Source organism: Mytilus californianus, unplaced genomic scaffold (genome assembly GCF_021869535.1).
Source record: "Mytilus californianus isolate M0D057914Y unplaced genomic scaffold, xbMytCali1.0.p SCAF_1, whole genome shotgun sequence".
Classification (NCBI taxonomy): domain Eukaryota; kingdom Metazoa; phylum Mollusca; class Bivalvia; order Mytilida; family Mytilidae; genus Mytilus; species Mytilus californianus.
The window spans coordinates 101,009,229-101,027,878 of NW_026262581.1; the positions used below are offsets into that span (position 1 = coordinate 101,009,229).

Sequence of the window (18,650 nt, forward strand, 5' to 3'; positions counted from 1 at the left end):
TTAAATTGAAGAAATGGGTTAACATTGAAGTTAATGGGTGATGATTTACTTAATTTTACCCCTTCACCTATGATCGTTTTAGACCAAAGGTAGACAATCTTATGAGACAATCAAAAGAAGGAATGGTTTATTTTTATTTGCGAAGCTAATGCCTTTTGTGAAGTCTCAAATAAATGTCAATAATATAAATATAATTTTAAAGCACACACATTACAATTTAATTAAGATAAAAAAGTGGTTTATATTTAGAAACCATATGTTTGTAAATATCGAATTTTACACATAATTTGAATATAAAGACAGGACGATACTATACTATTGACAGAAAAGATATATTATGCACTGATGCTGATACAATATTCATCGAAGACAATTTTCATTTCATATTAGAATGTAATAGATATGTTACCACATATATTAAACAATATATTTTGAGACACCCGTCTACCAAAAAATTGATACACCTGTTATTTGTACAAAATAACTATTGCATTACATGTATGTTTCATTTGAATCCGTAATGTTGATGGGCTGATGAAATTTACAAAGCACTTCAATATCATATTTTATTTCAGGATAAACATTTAACAGCTAGACTACATTTGCTATCCTCGACAATGTTAAAACAATGCAGAAAAAACGAACAAAAAGCATCATATAGCTCTTAATTTCATGTTTGTAGCATAAACTGTAATTATAAGAATTGATGTGTTGATCATGCGCATAGTTTTAGTATTAAGAGCTCATGTGCTTCATACAAAATGTGGTTCGGTCAACGCTTTTACACTCCAATAAAATTATAAAAAGAAGTATTCAATTCTTAATCAAAGAACTCAATAATCTTGGCAAATACCTAAAATTGGCTAACTACATGTTTACAATTATGCTGCTAATTTTGAAACAAACTATACGTATTTCGCATTTGTTAGTTTGATTAGAAAAAAAAATCATTACATTTTCGTACACATATACATAAAAATATGATATAACAATCTATGAAGTGATTACTTCATTTAACGAATAAGAAAATACATAAAAATATAGGTTAATAAAAGTGCATACACTGAAGTATCAAGTCTGCATTAATGATCATGATGGAAGTTTGTTGAAAGTCTTTAAGATCAAGGTTTTACAAAAGACATTGCTCAAGCTAACAATTTAAGGATATATTCCTTAGAATAAGTCCAAGGTCAGATTAAGTCTGTGCCAGAGGGACATGTACACCTTACAATCATGTTATGCACAGAACATAGCTGACCTTTTGTTTATAGTATATGGAAAATCGTTTCTCGAAAACTTAAATTTGACAAATAAACATTGAAAATGAGGCAAAGGTTTGAAGAACCCTGACAGACATAATCACCATACAATCATTCTATAATCCAGACACAGTAGCTCTATTACTGATAGTGTCTGAGAAACTGACTTTATGATTAAAATTTAATGCTGACCAATGAACCACGAAAATGAGGTCTATGTCAGGCGAAACCTGCCAGACGTACATGTATTTCGTACAATAATACCATATAAACTCAAAATATAGTTGTATGAACTATATATTCTAATCGATGAAATCTACAGCAGCAGCGTTCGCAGCACCATCACTACCATGACCTTATTTTTCTCTCGCAAGAACACCTATATTTGCCTCCGACTCCTCAAATAAGACACGAAGATTAATATAAACAGGGAACAGTGAATCTTAAAATAAATGCGTGCATATAACATGATTTTAGTAAAATAAGACTCACGAAAACTAAGTATCAAGACACATAAATTCATCATAGAAACGAACGAAAAAAGGTCGATCGTAATGGGAATGAGAACATAAATAACACTCTATGACAAGACCTATATTTGCCTCCAACTCATCAAAACAGACATGAAAAGTCTTATAAACAGGGAACAGTGAAACTCGTAATAAATGCGTGCATATAACATTATTTTTGGTAAAATAAGACTCACGAAAACAAAGTATCAAGAAACATAAGTTCATTAAAGAAAAGAACGAAAAAAGGTCGGAATGGGAGTGAGAACCTAAAGAACACTCTATGACAAGAATTGTTCGTTTCTGTTCGGTAGTCAGATTTCAGAAACCTGACTTTACAGAAATCACACATTTTCGAACTTTGAAATCAGTTATATAACGGAATAATTTAAACTTAGATACAATCTTGAGAATCTAGCCTACCTCAATCAGAGCCTAGGAATTCCTAAGCAAACTCAGAGACTGGGAAATGATTGAAGCGTCTGACCCTAAAAAATACAAATAAAGATGAAATTCGGTCAGGTAAAAGAAATATATCTTTGTTAACTCAATTATCAGAAAAAAAAAATTGTCAATTTCTTAATTATTGTAATTAGAAAAATTGTGAATCCTAATTTTACAAATCATTGTGTATTAACTAAATAGTCCAAACTAAATGTCACACTGACCATTTTACGGACAATACCTCTTGAATTATTAGTTTTGTCCTGATGTAAAAACTATAAAAATTACATCATATGGAAGTACTTTGAGAGTCTAAATAATAACCTTGCAGTGAGGTAAGATTTGTTTCTAATTTGTGTACTTTGTTTTTCAGGAAGGTAATATCACTTTTTACTGTCTTTTCGAGGGAGTCCATACGTCTACAAAGCGTTTCGCTCATAAGATCAACACGGCTACACATTTCAAAGAACAGATTTCGAAGTTCATCCTGTTCGAATTTATTACTTAAAATTTAATTTCTTTTCTCTTCCACTTATTTTTCTTCGCAGGACTAGGTGAACATCGATGTTTGCTCCTATTTGAATTGTTTCTATCAATATTATAAGTTTTTACTTGAAAGCAATCTAGTATTCGTACAGAAAATTCTTCCTTGTTGTGATCTGACCAAACTGCATGCGTGGCAAATTTGATCAATGTTTCTAATGTGGTTGTCATTATAAATGTAGTTATTTCTTCTAGTTTAATACTGATCAAAGAATCTGGACCATATTCAAAAAATCTTTCATGAGCCAAAAGAACTTCAAATTGGCACCATTTACTCTCTGCAAAACTATCTGAAAGAATAAGTACGATCTTTCTACTGTTCATCATATTTTCTACAATAAGTCTTCCCTATTGAAAGTCTCTATCATGAATACATAATTTATATCCATGCTGTTTTTCAAGAAATGGTAAAAGAATATTATACAACCAGTTCTTATCTGGTTCGCTATAAATTACAAAAACATCAAATACAAGTGGTTGTCAGTCTTTTTTCTTACTTTCCAAGAATGTCGTGATCTCGAGATATGAATTAAATATCGAATGCGATATCTGGACTTATATGCAATAATGGCAAAAGCACTTACGAATAGAACAGTCATTATAATTGTATAAACTATAGTTTCCAAATGTTGCTTACATTCAACATCGGCGACCGACTTGCCAGCTCTTCTTTCCGGACTTGTACAGATATATTCTTCCGGATAATGTTTGAGTGTCACATTATTTATTGATAATTCTTCGAAAAATGAAAGAATGTCACAACTACAGTTATATATATTATTTGAGATATCTAAAGATTTCAAACTTAAAACCGAGGACGGGACTGGTATTTTACCAGATAAAAAAAATCGGTTGTTCCTTAAGTCGATTGTTTTGAGACATTTAAAATATCTAAAGCGACTCCAACTTATATAGTTAATTTCGTTATTGCTTAGATCTAGAGTTTCTAAGTAAGGAAACATGTGAAATATATTATAATGCATACTTTTCCGTCCTACATTCTGTAATGTCAACTTCGTCAAATTTGACAACGATTTGAAGAGTATTTTGAATGTCATAGGGCTAAACGGAAGATCGGAATATGACAGGTAAAGACTCCTTAGATGATGAAGTCCTTCAAATATTCCTAGATCTGTGCGAAACCTTCCAAACGATAGATTCTGCAACATCAGATGCTCGATAGATGCCGTTAAAAATTTTGAATGTGACTGAGGTTTAGTAATTTGGTAATATCTGAAAATACTAGACATCTCAAAGAGTATGTAATTTATAAAAAGTTTGGAGTTCAATCTTATAAAATGAATTCTTGGTAATAAATAATTCACGTAAGTCGTCCATACATCTCAGTACAGTTGGAGGCATTTCTTTTGTTATGTTATTGGAAATAAAAATTTTCTTAAACTGGGAACAGATGTTTCGAATTTAGTATACCAGTAATTGGTTGAATTATCGTTGTTAAGACAAAAATTTGGAAAGGACAGTAAGTTGTTGAAGTCTGCGTGTATGATTTCGACTTTTGTTTGACATTTGAATGTCATATTCTTCAATTTATTTCCGGTTATATTTAGAATTTTCAAAGAAGGAAAATTCACCGCATTGCAACTGCCGATGTACATTAGATTATTGTAGGCCAAAGAAAGCGTTTTGATTCTTTTTTTTATCAAGATAACGAAACAGTTCATTCATTTTAGTTTCTGTAATGATCATATGATTTAATATCAAAGAACCATTCTCTTCCAGATGCAAATCACTTAAAGAAATTTGTACATATACTGGAATAGCATTTTAACTTAGATCCAGAAAGGCAAGAGAGGTAAATTCTATAAAAGTATGCTTCGAAATGAACCATATATCAATTCCAGCCAGACTTAGATGTGCTATCTTACTCCTAGTCATATTAGCAAAAGTCATTTTTGTCACGTGATTCAGGGTATTATTTGTAAATATAAGCATTTTGATATTATTCAGAACCTTTGGAATAAAATCAAGTGTGTCACCATGATTTGAACAAATCATCTGATGATGGTCGCAGGAGCAGATTATTTTTTAATATTTAGAATAACAAGTTGTAAAATTCACGGCGATCACATCTGATAGCAAAAGCAAAGAACAACACCAGAATAAGATCATTTTTACATACAGTCGATGTCTGGTTCAATCTGAAAACAATAAATAAGAAAATGGTTAGAATAGCCTGCTCTGAATATCTGAACTGCATTAAATAACCAAGGACGTGCAGTGGTTATATTTTCCCTTTAAATTGTATTTTCATGTTTATTCTTTTTGGTATTTTACTATAACCAGAAGTCCATTACTAGGACCCTATTAATGGACTTCTGTTATTAGATATAGTATCGACTGTACGCACTCAACTCAGCTCTTTATATGCTATAAATTTGCAATCTTCATCGAAGATAATGCAATTCTTTGAGTAAACTTTATATAGTTTGGGTATTTTTCGCACATTAATCAATTGGTATGAAGATCATGGTTCAGTGTGTCATTCCTTGTCTCAATATTTACTTGTATAATTATTGCTGCATACATTGTATAACAAAACAAACACAAATTCGATTAAAGGCTTTAGTAATTTACAGAAAAAAATCACTCGACTCTTCTTTTTATATCGGCGACAACCTCTGATTACATGTTTTATATATTTATCAAGAAGTTTTCAATCAATCAGATCAAACCATATAGTGCAAGAGATTGGCAACTATGCGAAATCTCGTGATTTCATTCAAAATGGATAGTACGAATTAAAATAATATTTCTCCCGAAATCAACAAACAAAATATTTAAATAAAACTTTCAATACCTTATCAAAAGTTCATTTAGTTTTCCGTATCTTATACCATCATATTTATAAATCAACAACAAAAATGAAGTATCAGCCATTAGAACACTCCATCTTTTTCGTTGGATTTGTAATATATTGACGTCAATTTTAGAACTTCCTTGTTCGTATAATCTTTATTTCAAAATTATTATTTTTCAAACCATTTAAACAATATCCGGATAGAATCTATGATGAGAAAAAGCAAGAATAGGAATATGTGTCTGTACATGAAAAAGTAGTTTGAAAAAAAAAATGATGATGATGATTTGTGGCTGTTTAACGTACAGCGGCAAATAAATTGCATAGTCAGGACGAGAACATGTTAATGTACTTTGAATATTAATCTTGCTTTGTAATAGACCGACACGCTAAGCTGGATTTTAACATGCTAGTTCACAAGGTAACTGTTAACAAAAGCACAGAATACATAGTGGAGAATTCAGCAAATATCAGTTTTAAAGTATTTGGTTTCACCCGGCCGGGGTTCGAACGCACGACCTCTTGCTCTCGAGGCGAACACGCGAAAACTAATAAGAGAGCCGAATGATATTTCAATAGGTGATATGGCCATTTAATGGAGTTGACAGTCTCTAGATTTATATTCTCTGTAATGATGTTGATTGTTTTCTGACTTACTTAAAATCAGGTACTGGTAATCTTATAAATACTGGGCACTTGCCTTTAATATTAATATAGATACGTATACTTCCCGTTGATATGTTTATTTACTTCCTGATAATACACAATATTTAAATCAATTTCCAATATAGTTCAGTTAAAGTTAGCGTTTCACTTACCTGGACCAGACAGCTGGTTTCGACTGTTAACTTGACACACATTGTCGCACGTCGTTAAATATTAAAATCTTTGATTCTTTGAAATCCCACCAAACAAACCTGAACATCCTAAACAAATCTGTATTAAAAAATATAAAGGATGACAGCACTTACCAACGCGATCGCCATCCATGAGAAATAAAGTTATCCGCATGAAATTTGAATTAAAAAATAAATAAAAAACAAATCCCCCAACAAATAATGATAACGAAGAAAAGCTTTTAAAAAATCATGAAAGCTCAAGGCTTTCAATGTAACTACAGAGAGAAATGATAAAAAAAATCGTTTAAGATTTGTTTAGACAAATTATAAACTACTAATCTGGCAAACATTTTAGAAATATATTTTGGTATACCCTATACGCTCATATCTATTATTCTATAAAGGCATGGATGAATACAATATACATAATATTGCCGATAGCCCAGCAAGCATAGTGGTCAACGGAATTTATTAATTATTTGCATTTATTATCTAAATATAAAGTGCCTAGAAAATCAACCTAACAAATATGAAAAAACAATAATCACAAATAACCCGAATTACAAAATCATGGATATACTATAGGTACAACTTAGCTAGAATAATGTAAACCTAATACAAACAAAACTAATATATGGTTGACATAAATGTAAACTGAATAACTAATTAATGAATAACTCTATCACGGACGACCTCGCCAGCCAAGAACAACCAAACAAACCCAATAATGGGATAAACTGGAAACCTGGGTCCGCCCCAATGCGACAAGTCGTCTCAAGAGACATACTCGGGCGTGTAAAGTTTTGAAAACATATAAATACATGTATCATAATATATTCATAAAATGAACGGAACTTGAATGTTGCCCTGTCTGCGGCGGGCTAGAAAGTGATAGCCTCTGGAAAAGAAAATTCCCGCTATAGAATTAGTCACGTGTCTTATACCTAGTGACGTAAACTTATAAAACTATACACTAGTACCGTAAATACAATAATTTCTCCCTATACTAACGAAACGTGAGAAATTATACTTCTCTTCAACGAGATGTTGTAGACGAACCAAACCTAGAACCAAACCAATATACAATGTTCCGGTGTTTTGTAATAAAAAAGAATCCGAAATGTTATGGCGATTTTCGCCAAATAAGACTGGAGAATCTAGCTTTTTAAACCTTACCTATATGACCTGTACTAAACAACATGTAAAGAGATAGTTTATAGATTGTTCCTTTCAAAAATTCTTTGCCTAGTTAAAATATTTTAAATTTTTATAGGAAAAAGAAGAAAAAACTCTAACTGAGAAATGACCCTTTATAAAATCGATCGCATTCCCTTTTCCGCTTTTCTTTAACCGTCTTGTCCAACATCGTAGGAAATAAAAAAGATCGTTGAAATTTTCTTTTAACAAGATAATAATATTTCATCAGATCGAAAAGCAGAAATTTATCAACTTTTTTCAGGTAAAAAAGTCAGTTTTTACATCGCATATTTATCAAGGCGTTATACTTGGGGAGGCTTATCAAGTCGGTACTGTGGATCATTATTATTTGTTGGTTGGCAACTTTCGTGGATATCGTGGATATAGATTACTCCGAATTTAAATGTTCAACGAAGTATGCAAATTTTGGCAAAACAACGAAATCAAGTATGTACGAACATACCATTTTTCCTCAATCCAAGAAAATAAATTATTCCACAGTATTCCGGGCTTTGGAAACGAATGAGCGACACAGGCTTATTTTGACCTTTACTATAATATTTGTTAAATTTAGGGGGGAAAATGACATAATCATGGTCAGAATATTCTCGATTTCGTTTTTTGTGTAACAATTTACTTACGACAATACAATGAATAAATAATAACCAATACAAAAAATACACATGACCAAAGTTGTGTCATAGTAAAAAATGATGAGTTTGGTTTAAAAACAATAATATTTTTTTTTAGTGATGAAAGTATAAAGTGTTATTAAGGAACTCATATATGATACTACTTCCTTTATATGCTATTTAGAAAGTAAAAGTGCAAATTTCATGACATAATTGATAAAAAATAAACACGTCAACAGGAACAAAATTTAGAATTAAATACTTTTACCACATATGCTTGTTTGTGAAGTTAAATTACATTGGTCAAAAGGTCGACATGGCTCCCAAACGAATAAATTAACAATGGGCTAAAATAGAAAAGGAAAGGTGGTGATGACTGGAGTTTTTTCCCAATGTTATCAAATAAAAAAGCCAGACATAGGAGCCAAAAATAAGGAAAATAATTAAGTTGACCGCACGATCATCAATCATTCTCAAAAATTGTAAAAGCAACCATTTCCTATTAAAAATACAGAGCTTGTAATACAAAAGAATCGGATTGTTTCTTAGCTTGAGTAAATTCCCATGACTGATTGTATTGTCCTCTAGATGATGTATAGATAATCTGGTAACCGAAAGTGGGTAAAATTTGGGGTTAAAATGGTAATTAAATCAAATGTATTTTACAGAATTAAATTTTGCATCTATGTTATTAAATACGACGTTGCTGTTTTTTCATGAAAATGTTTTCTTTCCATGGCAGAAAATTCAGTAAAACCATCAAATATCATGGAACACTCGCTCAAAAGATGTTCCCTCAGAACGTGAATTTGGGTTAATTTTGCGCTTTACATATGTGTGCTTACGCAAGTACAAATTCAGTGATCTTCTTATTTATATTTGTTAAAATACACAGATTCAAACAAAAAATTCTCGAAAACTGACATCATCAAGATTTTTTTTATTGACAACATATTTGTTACGTTTGGAGAACATGTTTTCCAACAGACAATTGGCATTCCTATGGAACCCATTCTTCTTGATGACTTGTTTCTTTATTTTAATGAGCCAGACTTTATCTAGTTGATTCTCAGTAAGAATGAAAAATTATCCAAAGTACCAAACTATAAGATTAATCCACGAGACAGTATCTCTATAATTCCGATTCGGTTTGCGTCGATCAGTTGTAGATATGAATAAGAAGATGTGGTATGAGTGTCAATGCGACAACTATCCATCCAAGTCATAATTTATAAAAAGTTAACAATTATAGGTCAAAGTACGGCCTTCAACACGGAGCCTTGGCTCACACCGAACAGCAAGCTATAAAGGGCCCCATAATGACCAGTGTAAAACAATTCAAACAGTACGATTTATCCCTTCCTAAAACAGGTTAGATGTATCTACGTTGCCCATTTTTTTTTATGAAACAAAGTTGGTACCTTCAAACTGTCTTTATGTTTTAAAAGAATGAGAAAAATTGGTGTAAAGAGTAGAGAGGTCAAAAGTTTTTATACTATTGCAAGAGGAAAGAGACGTAGTTTGTATGTAAACTCACAGATCTTTTATCAATTTATTAGTATCCACATCTGATTCACAGCGCCTGTAGAGTAGGTAGTTTCACAGTAATTTTGAAGCACGACCTGGATTGCTGATTATAATATATACACGTTAATAACAAGATGGATCAATTTGAAAATCGAGTAAAATATGTTTGGCAACAACTTCAGACTTGTCTGGCAAAATGAAAATGAAATTTAAAAAGGTATCTACAATGTGGGTAGTACACTATTGGTCATCATTTAAGATAAAAACTGTACGGTACAAAGGACTAACATATATTGCTCAATGAAATGCTTTTAGGTAAAAACGTTTTTATTGCATATAATCAATTGCTAATTTAATATAATAATCACATATATATGTACAAGTGTAAACTGAAGCATAAATAAAAATGCCATCAATGTCCATGCAACAAATTACTGACGTCAGCAGGTGAGTCTATATGAACATGGTGATGATGGTCGTGATGATGGTGATCTTTGTGCCTGCAAACAATTACCGGAATATCGGAATGGTGTACAATATAACTACTGATGCTTCCCATTATTGTTCGTCTTAGTTTTCCATGACCTCTAGATCCACAAATAATCACAGATGCATGTTTTTCTTTCGCTGCATTAATGATGGCCTCTCCGGGTTTACCATAACACGAAAATACAGACCCACTGATCTGAAAATTATATTTATATAAACTATATATTTGTTGGTTTTTACATATGCAATGAGATAAGTCCCATTGTTTTATAACGTTTACAAAACATATTAATCTTCATCATATATTCATGCTTTGAGTTTTGTTACTCTATTTAGGGTTTAGTCTTGTATTACAATCAATTAACAAATAATAAAAGTTATCCCCATGATGTCATCTTTCCTCATTTAAATTTGATTACTTGATTTATTAAAAAGATTAGACTTTGTGTGTTCAGTTATAAAAGAATTGTGGTTGATATTGTATATTTTATTGAAAGAACAAATAATTAATTTACCCCAGCGTTTGAAAGCTTTAATTGAAGATGTTCTTCCAGTGCAGCATGAATATTCATATCCTGCTGCAGCTGTTTTCGTATTTCATCAGTACTGGAATTTCTACGCACTAAAAGAAATAAACAAATAGCATTATCAGTATCTTATTATTCAAATTTTGATATTTTTACAAATTATATATGTTTCCTATTCTAATAAAAAACATCTTTCCTCCTGTCATTCTTCGATAACGTTCGGAATACTACTTGAGTTTCTATTTTCACTACTCAGTCAAATCTACGTAGAAATCTTTCAAATGCAAATTGAAATAACGAAATTTACGGATTTATAAGTAATATGTACTACATTTAAACCCTTAAAATCGATTTAAAAGGTCCTTTAAACTTATTTATAAAGCGATAATACAAATTGCTCTTCACGTCATAATATTCACTCCTATTTGCGATTTTTTAACATATATTTACGATTATAAAACGCATTAATTTATTATTATTGATCATAATACAATTCCCATTTACATCTTCAAAAGTCGCACTTGTCTCTTACACCGAACACCAACCAACCATTTCTAGGTTCACACTTTCAATACATTGCTTAATTTAAATGATATGGAATCTTTACTACAGAAAATGTTTTTTATGACTGAAAGTAAGAACTGTCCCAGTATGAGTACATCGGTCAAACTCATTTCATACGAACATTTCAAATGATGATACGAGCCATGATTGAAACAATACTTCTTTGTTGAAGGCTGTACGGTGGCCTATAATTGCTTACAACCACTTAATTTTAACTCTGGAAGATAGTTGTCTCGGTTTATTCCTGCTATTCCTACATTTGATAATTCGGTATGTAAAATGTAAGAAATCCATGTAGGAATAGGAGGAATGCTTGTACAAACATGGGATTAAATCGGATTAGGTTGTAAAAACAAGAAGCTAATTAACTTCAGGTAAATTTAGATGAAATGCCTTTTAGTTTTCAATTCATGTTCAATTTTAGTGTACGAACAGTATAAAATGATGCAAATTATTGAAAGAAATATATATTCTTGTCTGTTTTTGTACTGTTGTGTTATGTTTGTTTCCTCTTATATCACTGAGGGACAATGATAAAAAAAAAGCAGAAAAGTTGCATTTATTTATTTCATCATGTTCATGAAAAATAGTAAATAGCCTTGGTACATGCTTCCCTCCTGCTGCATATTGGAGCAGTTTGCACGCATGAATCGCCTCTTCATGCTTCAGCAGCTTGACAAGACTAAATATGTTTGGGTGGGGTGCCTTGACCAATTTCTTTAACTTGTTGTGCCAGCCCTCTAGATGATTTGTAGTTCTTGGGCCATCTGTTGCATAGCAGTTCCAGAGACTTCGATTACTTTCAACCCAGTGGTCAGTGAGGGCAGTCGAGGTCAACACACATCACCTTGACGATCCTCGCTGAAGAGGGGGCTACAAACCAAACTGGTCCCTTGGTATCTATGGGAATTTCAGATATAATATTGTTTGCTAAGCTCAAAGTAGGTGAATGAAATATATGATAATTTTATTATTTATTTATCAATGTTTTATTTATGTGACACATATATAGCTTTGGATTTTTCCTTAAATAATTGACACTGGGCTATCGGGAAGCAATATATAATCTCCATCTTCGCGATGGATATATTCAGATTCATTCGTTTTTTTCTATTTTTATTTATTTCATTTACTGGCTACTATTACCACACATACAATTAAATATTCTGTCTGTCTGTCTGTCTGTCTGTCATATCAAAGCAATTATCTATATAATTAGCTTATATTTATCACTCAATGTCAACATCAATATTTCAACAAATCTGTCGAATTTTACATAAGTACAACTTCACAACACAGTTAGGACTTCACAAAAACTCACAACTCCAGAACTCACATAAAACAATACGAAACACTAAGGGAATTTTTATTTTTCACACAATAGTGTTAAGTAGGGCGCAAGTTCCATACCAGGAAAGCCGCCTCCCAAAATATCAATGATGATAATAATACTAATAATAATACTTTTGTAGCATTTATTCTAGCATCTACGCCATTTAATTAGAACATAGTCAAAATTAATAAAGTTCACCGGACAATATAATATCCCCTTAAATATAGTAAACTTTAAAATAAAAGTCGTATATGGGGTTTATTATTTTAAAAACATTTTTTTTTAACAGAAATACATTCATTTTTAGGGAATTTTCTGTTCTATATTCTCTGCAATGCATCTACTTTTTTCTATTTGTTTTTATCATTGTGATAATCCTTTCCAGATTACCTGTACTTATCTGTATTTTAATCAAATTTAAATTGCTAAAACAACAAAACACCTTATACCAACATCTACTGTTCTTTGTTTGTAGGAATAGAAGGAATATGTATTTATAAAATGTAGGAATAGCAGGAAGACACCAGTTGTCTCATTGGCAATCATAGCACATCTCATTTTAATATGGATTTGACGTCTTAAATTTAGCCTCGAAATGTTAGAAAAAAGTTGCAGAGCAGGATTCGAACTCTAGCTGATAAAACGGCAATAACGCCTGTCCTTGACCACGCGTTCAACAAGGCTATATAGAAACTTTCTGTGTTTCTTGTATGATTCAAACATTGCTTGCGAATATTAAGTTAAGAAATCCCAATAATCATAAAAATGGGGAAACTTGATATGATTTCCAATGAGACTACTGTCCACCAGAGTAAAAATCAAGAGGTCGTAAGCAATTATAGGTCACCGTATGGCCTTTAACAATGAGAAAGGTCAGCATTTGAATAGTTTATATTAAAAAATTGGAAGAAGATATTTGGTTTCTACAATTTACAAAATGGTGCATCATCTCCAGGCTTTAAATTGTTGAAGTTGTCGCTTTGAAAGTTTTGTCAAGTCTGTGTCACATTTGTCTACGAATATGTTCTAATTGTCTTGGATCAAAGAAATTATATTAATTTCATAATAAATTTTCCTTAAATATATAATGTTTTGGGGAATGTTGTGCCTGTTCCAAGCAGGACCCTGTAACTCAGTGGTTTTTGTTTGTTGCCGTTTGTCGTTGCTGTTTGTCATAATTGCTTTTAGTTTAATGTAATCAATTCAAATCAGGCCACTAGTTTCCTTTTGAATATTTTTAGATTTTTTTTTATCTCGGAGCTTTTAAAAGCGTACAATAAAGGACGGGGTTTGCTCATTGGAAGAGTTTATTCGATGACCTATAGTTGTTTACATTCTTTTGCCAACATACCACAACTTCTTATTTTCATATCATGTATATACACCGATAATCTTTTCCAAAAATATTATATATCCCTATTTAAGGCCGTCAAAGGACAATCACCCTCTTCCATCATCAAACATCACGCAGTTGTGTCGAATGTTCCTTCCTACTGAAATGGGGAATGCACTATTAAAACAGTAGATGGAACACTAAGATTTTTTTTATATCCAACTTGTTTTTCCGCCTATTTTTATTATGTCTTTATCATGGATTTTTATCTATGTAACGAACTTGCTATTGATAGCCATATGTTGCCGAATAAACGTAGTGAAGAATACTACAGCAGCTATAATCTACTTACTATATGCAGTACAGCCATGGTTATCAAGACAGGTAATAATTAGTACTTCATCGTTTTCTTTTGTTGCGTTCTGGGTATACCCTTGAAATAAATATGTATGATTATTTTTGTAAATATACTTGATTAGCAACGTATGTTCTACTAAAGTAATTAGTGTTTGTTTATCTATATGTTTACCTGTGGGTGTACTTGTCTTGTAGTTGGGTTGTTGTTATCTTACTTTCCCTTTAATTCGAATAGGAATATATAAATGATGCTGTTGTTATAACAGTACGAATTATAACAGTTTTAAGGTTATATATTTTAATTTATATTGTTTATGTTAAATAAAACTATTAATTCTTGATATAATCATGATAATAATAAAAAAAAAATTAATAACATTGTTGTTTACACTGACGTTTTAATTCCCCCTCCTGAAAGAAAGATGTTGAATGTTGCGCTGAGAATTACACAAAAGACTATGGTCATAACTATTTTAACTTCAATCAATGTCCTATGTTTATGGATCTAGTTTACACAACAATTGCCTCTGGACAGATTATTTTTCAACACTACTTTGTATCTGTAATATCTTCATTTTAGTCTTAATGATATTATATACTTTATTACCTCAAGCTTTACAGCTCATCGGTGTAAACAAAAAATAACAAGTTATAATTGCAATAAAAAATGTAGACAGAGAATGTTAATTATTTTGTATAAAACTGTCCCTAATTTTAAAAGCCCAAAAAAAGTCAACTGCTTAACATTTTGTACAGACAACAACTGTATCAGTTTAAATACACTCGGTCTATATCAGTAGTATTGTTTTTATAAACTTTGCCCGCAAGTCTCTATATGCCGAACACATAAGAATAAAGTGGAACTCGTCCTCAATACATTGACTACGATCCATTACAGGTACATTCAGAAAACGACCAGTCTCAATATCTAATGAATGTGAAGATAGTCTTATTTTTGTAATAGCCTTCCGGTACAAAGGAGGGATATATTTAGTCAAGTAATATTTTAAGTCTCGGTTTGTGATTATATTTCTGTAAATAACACACTTGCTACTGTTTTCCAGCAAAGAATATTGTGTTTTTATATCTATTAGACGCTGTTTTATTAGTGAAAAAGAGTTTTCAAATGTCAGTTCAGTTTGGCGAAGCCACAATTCACCTAGTCCCATGTTGTGTAATTCATCCTTAATCAGTTTTACCCAAATCATCGACCTGCGAATGGTATTTGCACAAGAAGCTCTAAGATCCTTGTAGACACCTTTCAGAATACAGTTATTTGTGTTCAAAAGTTTGAGCCAATATTTGAAAATCTGCAGTTTGCGTTTCACTATTAAGGGAATACGTCCCAGCTCAAAATACACCATAGCAGTATTGGTTGTTGCTTCACTCCGAGTAATCTTTTTCAAAAACATAAATGGACTTTTTCGATTTCATCTGCTTCACAGGCATAAGTTAAAACACTACAAACATAAATACCAAAAAGTGACAACAGAGTATGTACGTTCAGATGACAGTTTCTACAATTAGAAAGCAGTGCAAACAAACATCGATTTTTTTCCTTGTTCAGCAAGTTTCTTTTGGTGCATTTGTAAATTTTCCGTTGATGTTTAAAATAAATCCTAGATAACAAAACTTGTCCACTATTTCGTCTTCTCTAATATTACCCCAGTTTCTAAATATAACTATTTTTGTCTTATCAATATTTACAGTTAAATCAAAATTTGTTGTGTACGATTCTAAGGAATCAAACATAGATTGTAGACCTTACGGTGACTCCGCAAATAACACCATATCGTCCGCATACATCAATAAGAAGAGACTGAGATCTGCTAGTTCATATGGAACACATCCATTTTTGAGAAAAGAAATTTCGCAATCATTAACGTATAATGAGAATAATATCGGCGATAAAACCTCTCCCTGTGGGAGACCAACCTTATTTTCAAAGAAATCAGAGTACGATCCATTGAATCTTACACAAGCCTTTGTCGATTCATACATTGAACGTAAAGTGTTTAACAATTTTCCCCGAATCCCTAAGCGAGATAGCTTTATTCAGAGGGTCGTTCTATTTATACTGTAAAAGGCTCGCTTATAATCGTCGAAACAACAGTAGAGACGTTTCTTCATAGCTAATGTTTTATTTATTATAGACTGAAGTACAGCATCAACGGTTCCATGTCCCTGACGAAAACCAAATTGCGCATCGGTAAGAATGTCTTTTCTTGCGGCCCACTGTATAAGTCTCCTGTTTAGAATAGCTGTAAATAATTTTGCAAGATTGCTTAGTAAACTAATGCCTCTGAAATTATTTGGGTCATTTTTGTCTCCTTTATTCTTAAAGTCCGGAATTATTATAGTCCACACCAAGATCTTGGAAAATAACCTTTCGACAACACTGTGTTAAAAATTTTCTCGAGAAAAGGCAGAAGAAATTCAGTAAATTCAATAAAATATTCATTCAAAAGAAAATCATATCCATGGCTTTTGTTTCGTTGATGTCTTGGTTTTAAGATAAATGTGTTAAAACAATTTAAACTTTCTTATGTACACGAAAATTCTATAATCAAAAAGGTCAATTATTAAACAATTACTAGTCAAATGATATTAACGATTGTTTTGAATAATTTGTAAAATTATGTTATATTTTTTTCCTTAATAAGTTGTTAAATCGTCTATCAGTTAGATGCTCTTCTTTTGTGTGAGATTTTCATTGCAAGTGGTCATTATTCCTCAGTTTAAAATTTGCTCTCATCCTGGTCATGAATATGCATGAATATATACCACTGAACGTACAAGCGAAGGAAAAGTCAATCCATATTTTTTTTTTAATAATTTATACATGACTGTATTAACTTCTCTCTGATAATTATGAAAAATCAACACTATGCATGCAAGAATACCGTGGGTACAAAGAAGCCTTGCTACTGTTTACTTTTTATTCTATTATTTCTTCACATATGTCACAAATATGTTTTAGATACACCAATAAGGGGTTGATGCCCGATTGAGTGTATCTTATTTATATACAAAACTATAGATTTCAATAACTTAGGAGAGGGTCTTTCATCAGTGTTACCTTAATTATGCAATGGGAAAGCATGACAAATGCTGAATATACAATAACATTTATTGATAGCTTTGTGTAAATACCTATAATGATCTATAATTGGTTTCAGGCATTGGGTCAGGGTTATTTATATTTATGTTCTAATATTAATGACCTGTAAACCCATCTGAAATAAAGACTTGGTAATGTACATCAACCAAGTCAGCATAAGTCTCATTTTCCCTATAAGAATGAAGATATAAACAATTTTAAATAAATTCAATATTATTATTAAGTTTACACACACATATATATTGTATCGTGAGCTGTAACGTAAATAATTACTGTACTTGATAACCTAATATATCAACAAAACGTGAATATATAACTAAACTACATATAATATTAGCATGAATTACTTACAGTCAAATGCATAGTCTGAATACAAACTTCCGTCCATAGCTATCACAACCGTTCTTTTACCATTCTCCGCCATTTCAAAGCCTAACAGTTCGTTGCCCCCAGTACCTCGTGTCCGATCAATGATTAAATACCCAAGTGTACAACTGACCTACTTCACTGGTCAATAAACATAACAATAACTTCGGCCAATAATAAATACACGTCATTATTTAGGAAGAGTAGAAACTAGTACACTATCAGAGAAATTCCATGAACATAAAAGTATGAAAACATTTATTATTTGGTTACGGAAGCGTATTAGGGACATAGTAAAAATAAAATTTGCACAGAACTTTTTTTCAAAGTCGAAATTTTGACATTTCCAGTCTTAAAATTTCGACTGTTACTCGAAATTTTAACTTTCAAATCTCGAAATTTTGACTTTTTAAAATCGTGAAATTTCGACTTTTAAAAAGATGAAATTTTGACTTTTTTAAAACTCGAAATTTCGACTTTATAAAAGTCAAAATATCGACTTTAACCTCAAAATTCCGATTTTTTTAAACTCGAAATTTAGACTTTAAACTAAAAATTTCAACTTTAAAAATCTCGAACTTTTGATTTTAACTTGAAGTTTTACTGTTAAAATCTCAAAATTTCGACTTTTTCTAAGTATCTAAACTTTGATATTAGTATTCAAACGAAGTTAATACAATTTTAGAAGGAGACATAGACGCAAATTACTAAAGCGTCATCCACACATTTTGGCAATTTATATTCAGAAATTGGTTTTGTTCTTAAATTATGATATGGATTAGCATTTAGTAT

The 18,650-nt window shown here is 31.4% G+C and overlaps 1 protein-coding gene across 1 annotated transcript; it reads right to left on the minus strand.

The window, feature by feature from the left end:
• Positions 1-10,074: 10,074 nt before the first annotated feature.
• On the minus strand, positions 10,075-17,939 carry LOC127728053 (universal stress protein YxiE-like). Its single transcript, XM_052235235.1, has 4 exons — positions 17,844-17,939; positions 14,367-14,447; positions 10,773-10,879; positions 10,075-10,453 (listed from the first exon to the last, which is right to left on the minus strand). Exons 1-4 carry the CDS (start codon positions 17,914-17,916, stop codon positions 10,181-10,183), a joined length of 534 nt encoding a protein of 177 aa, XP_052091195.1. The 5' UTR covers positions 17,917-17,939; the 3' UTR covers positions 10,075-10,180.
• Between the last annotated feature and the right edge of the window lie 711 nt (positions 17,940-18,650).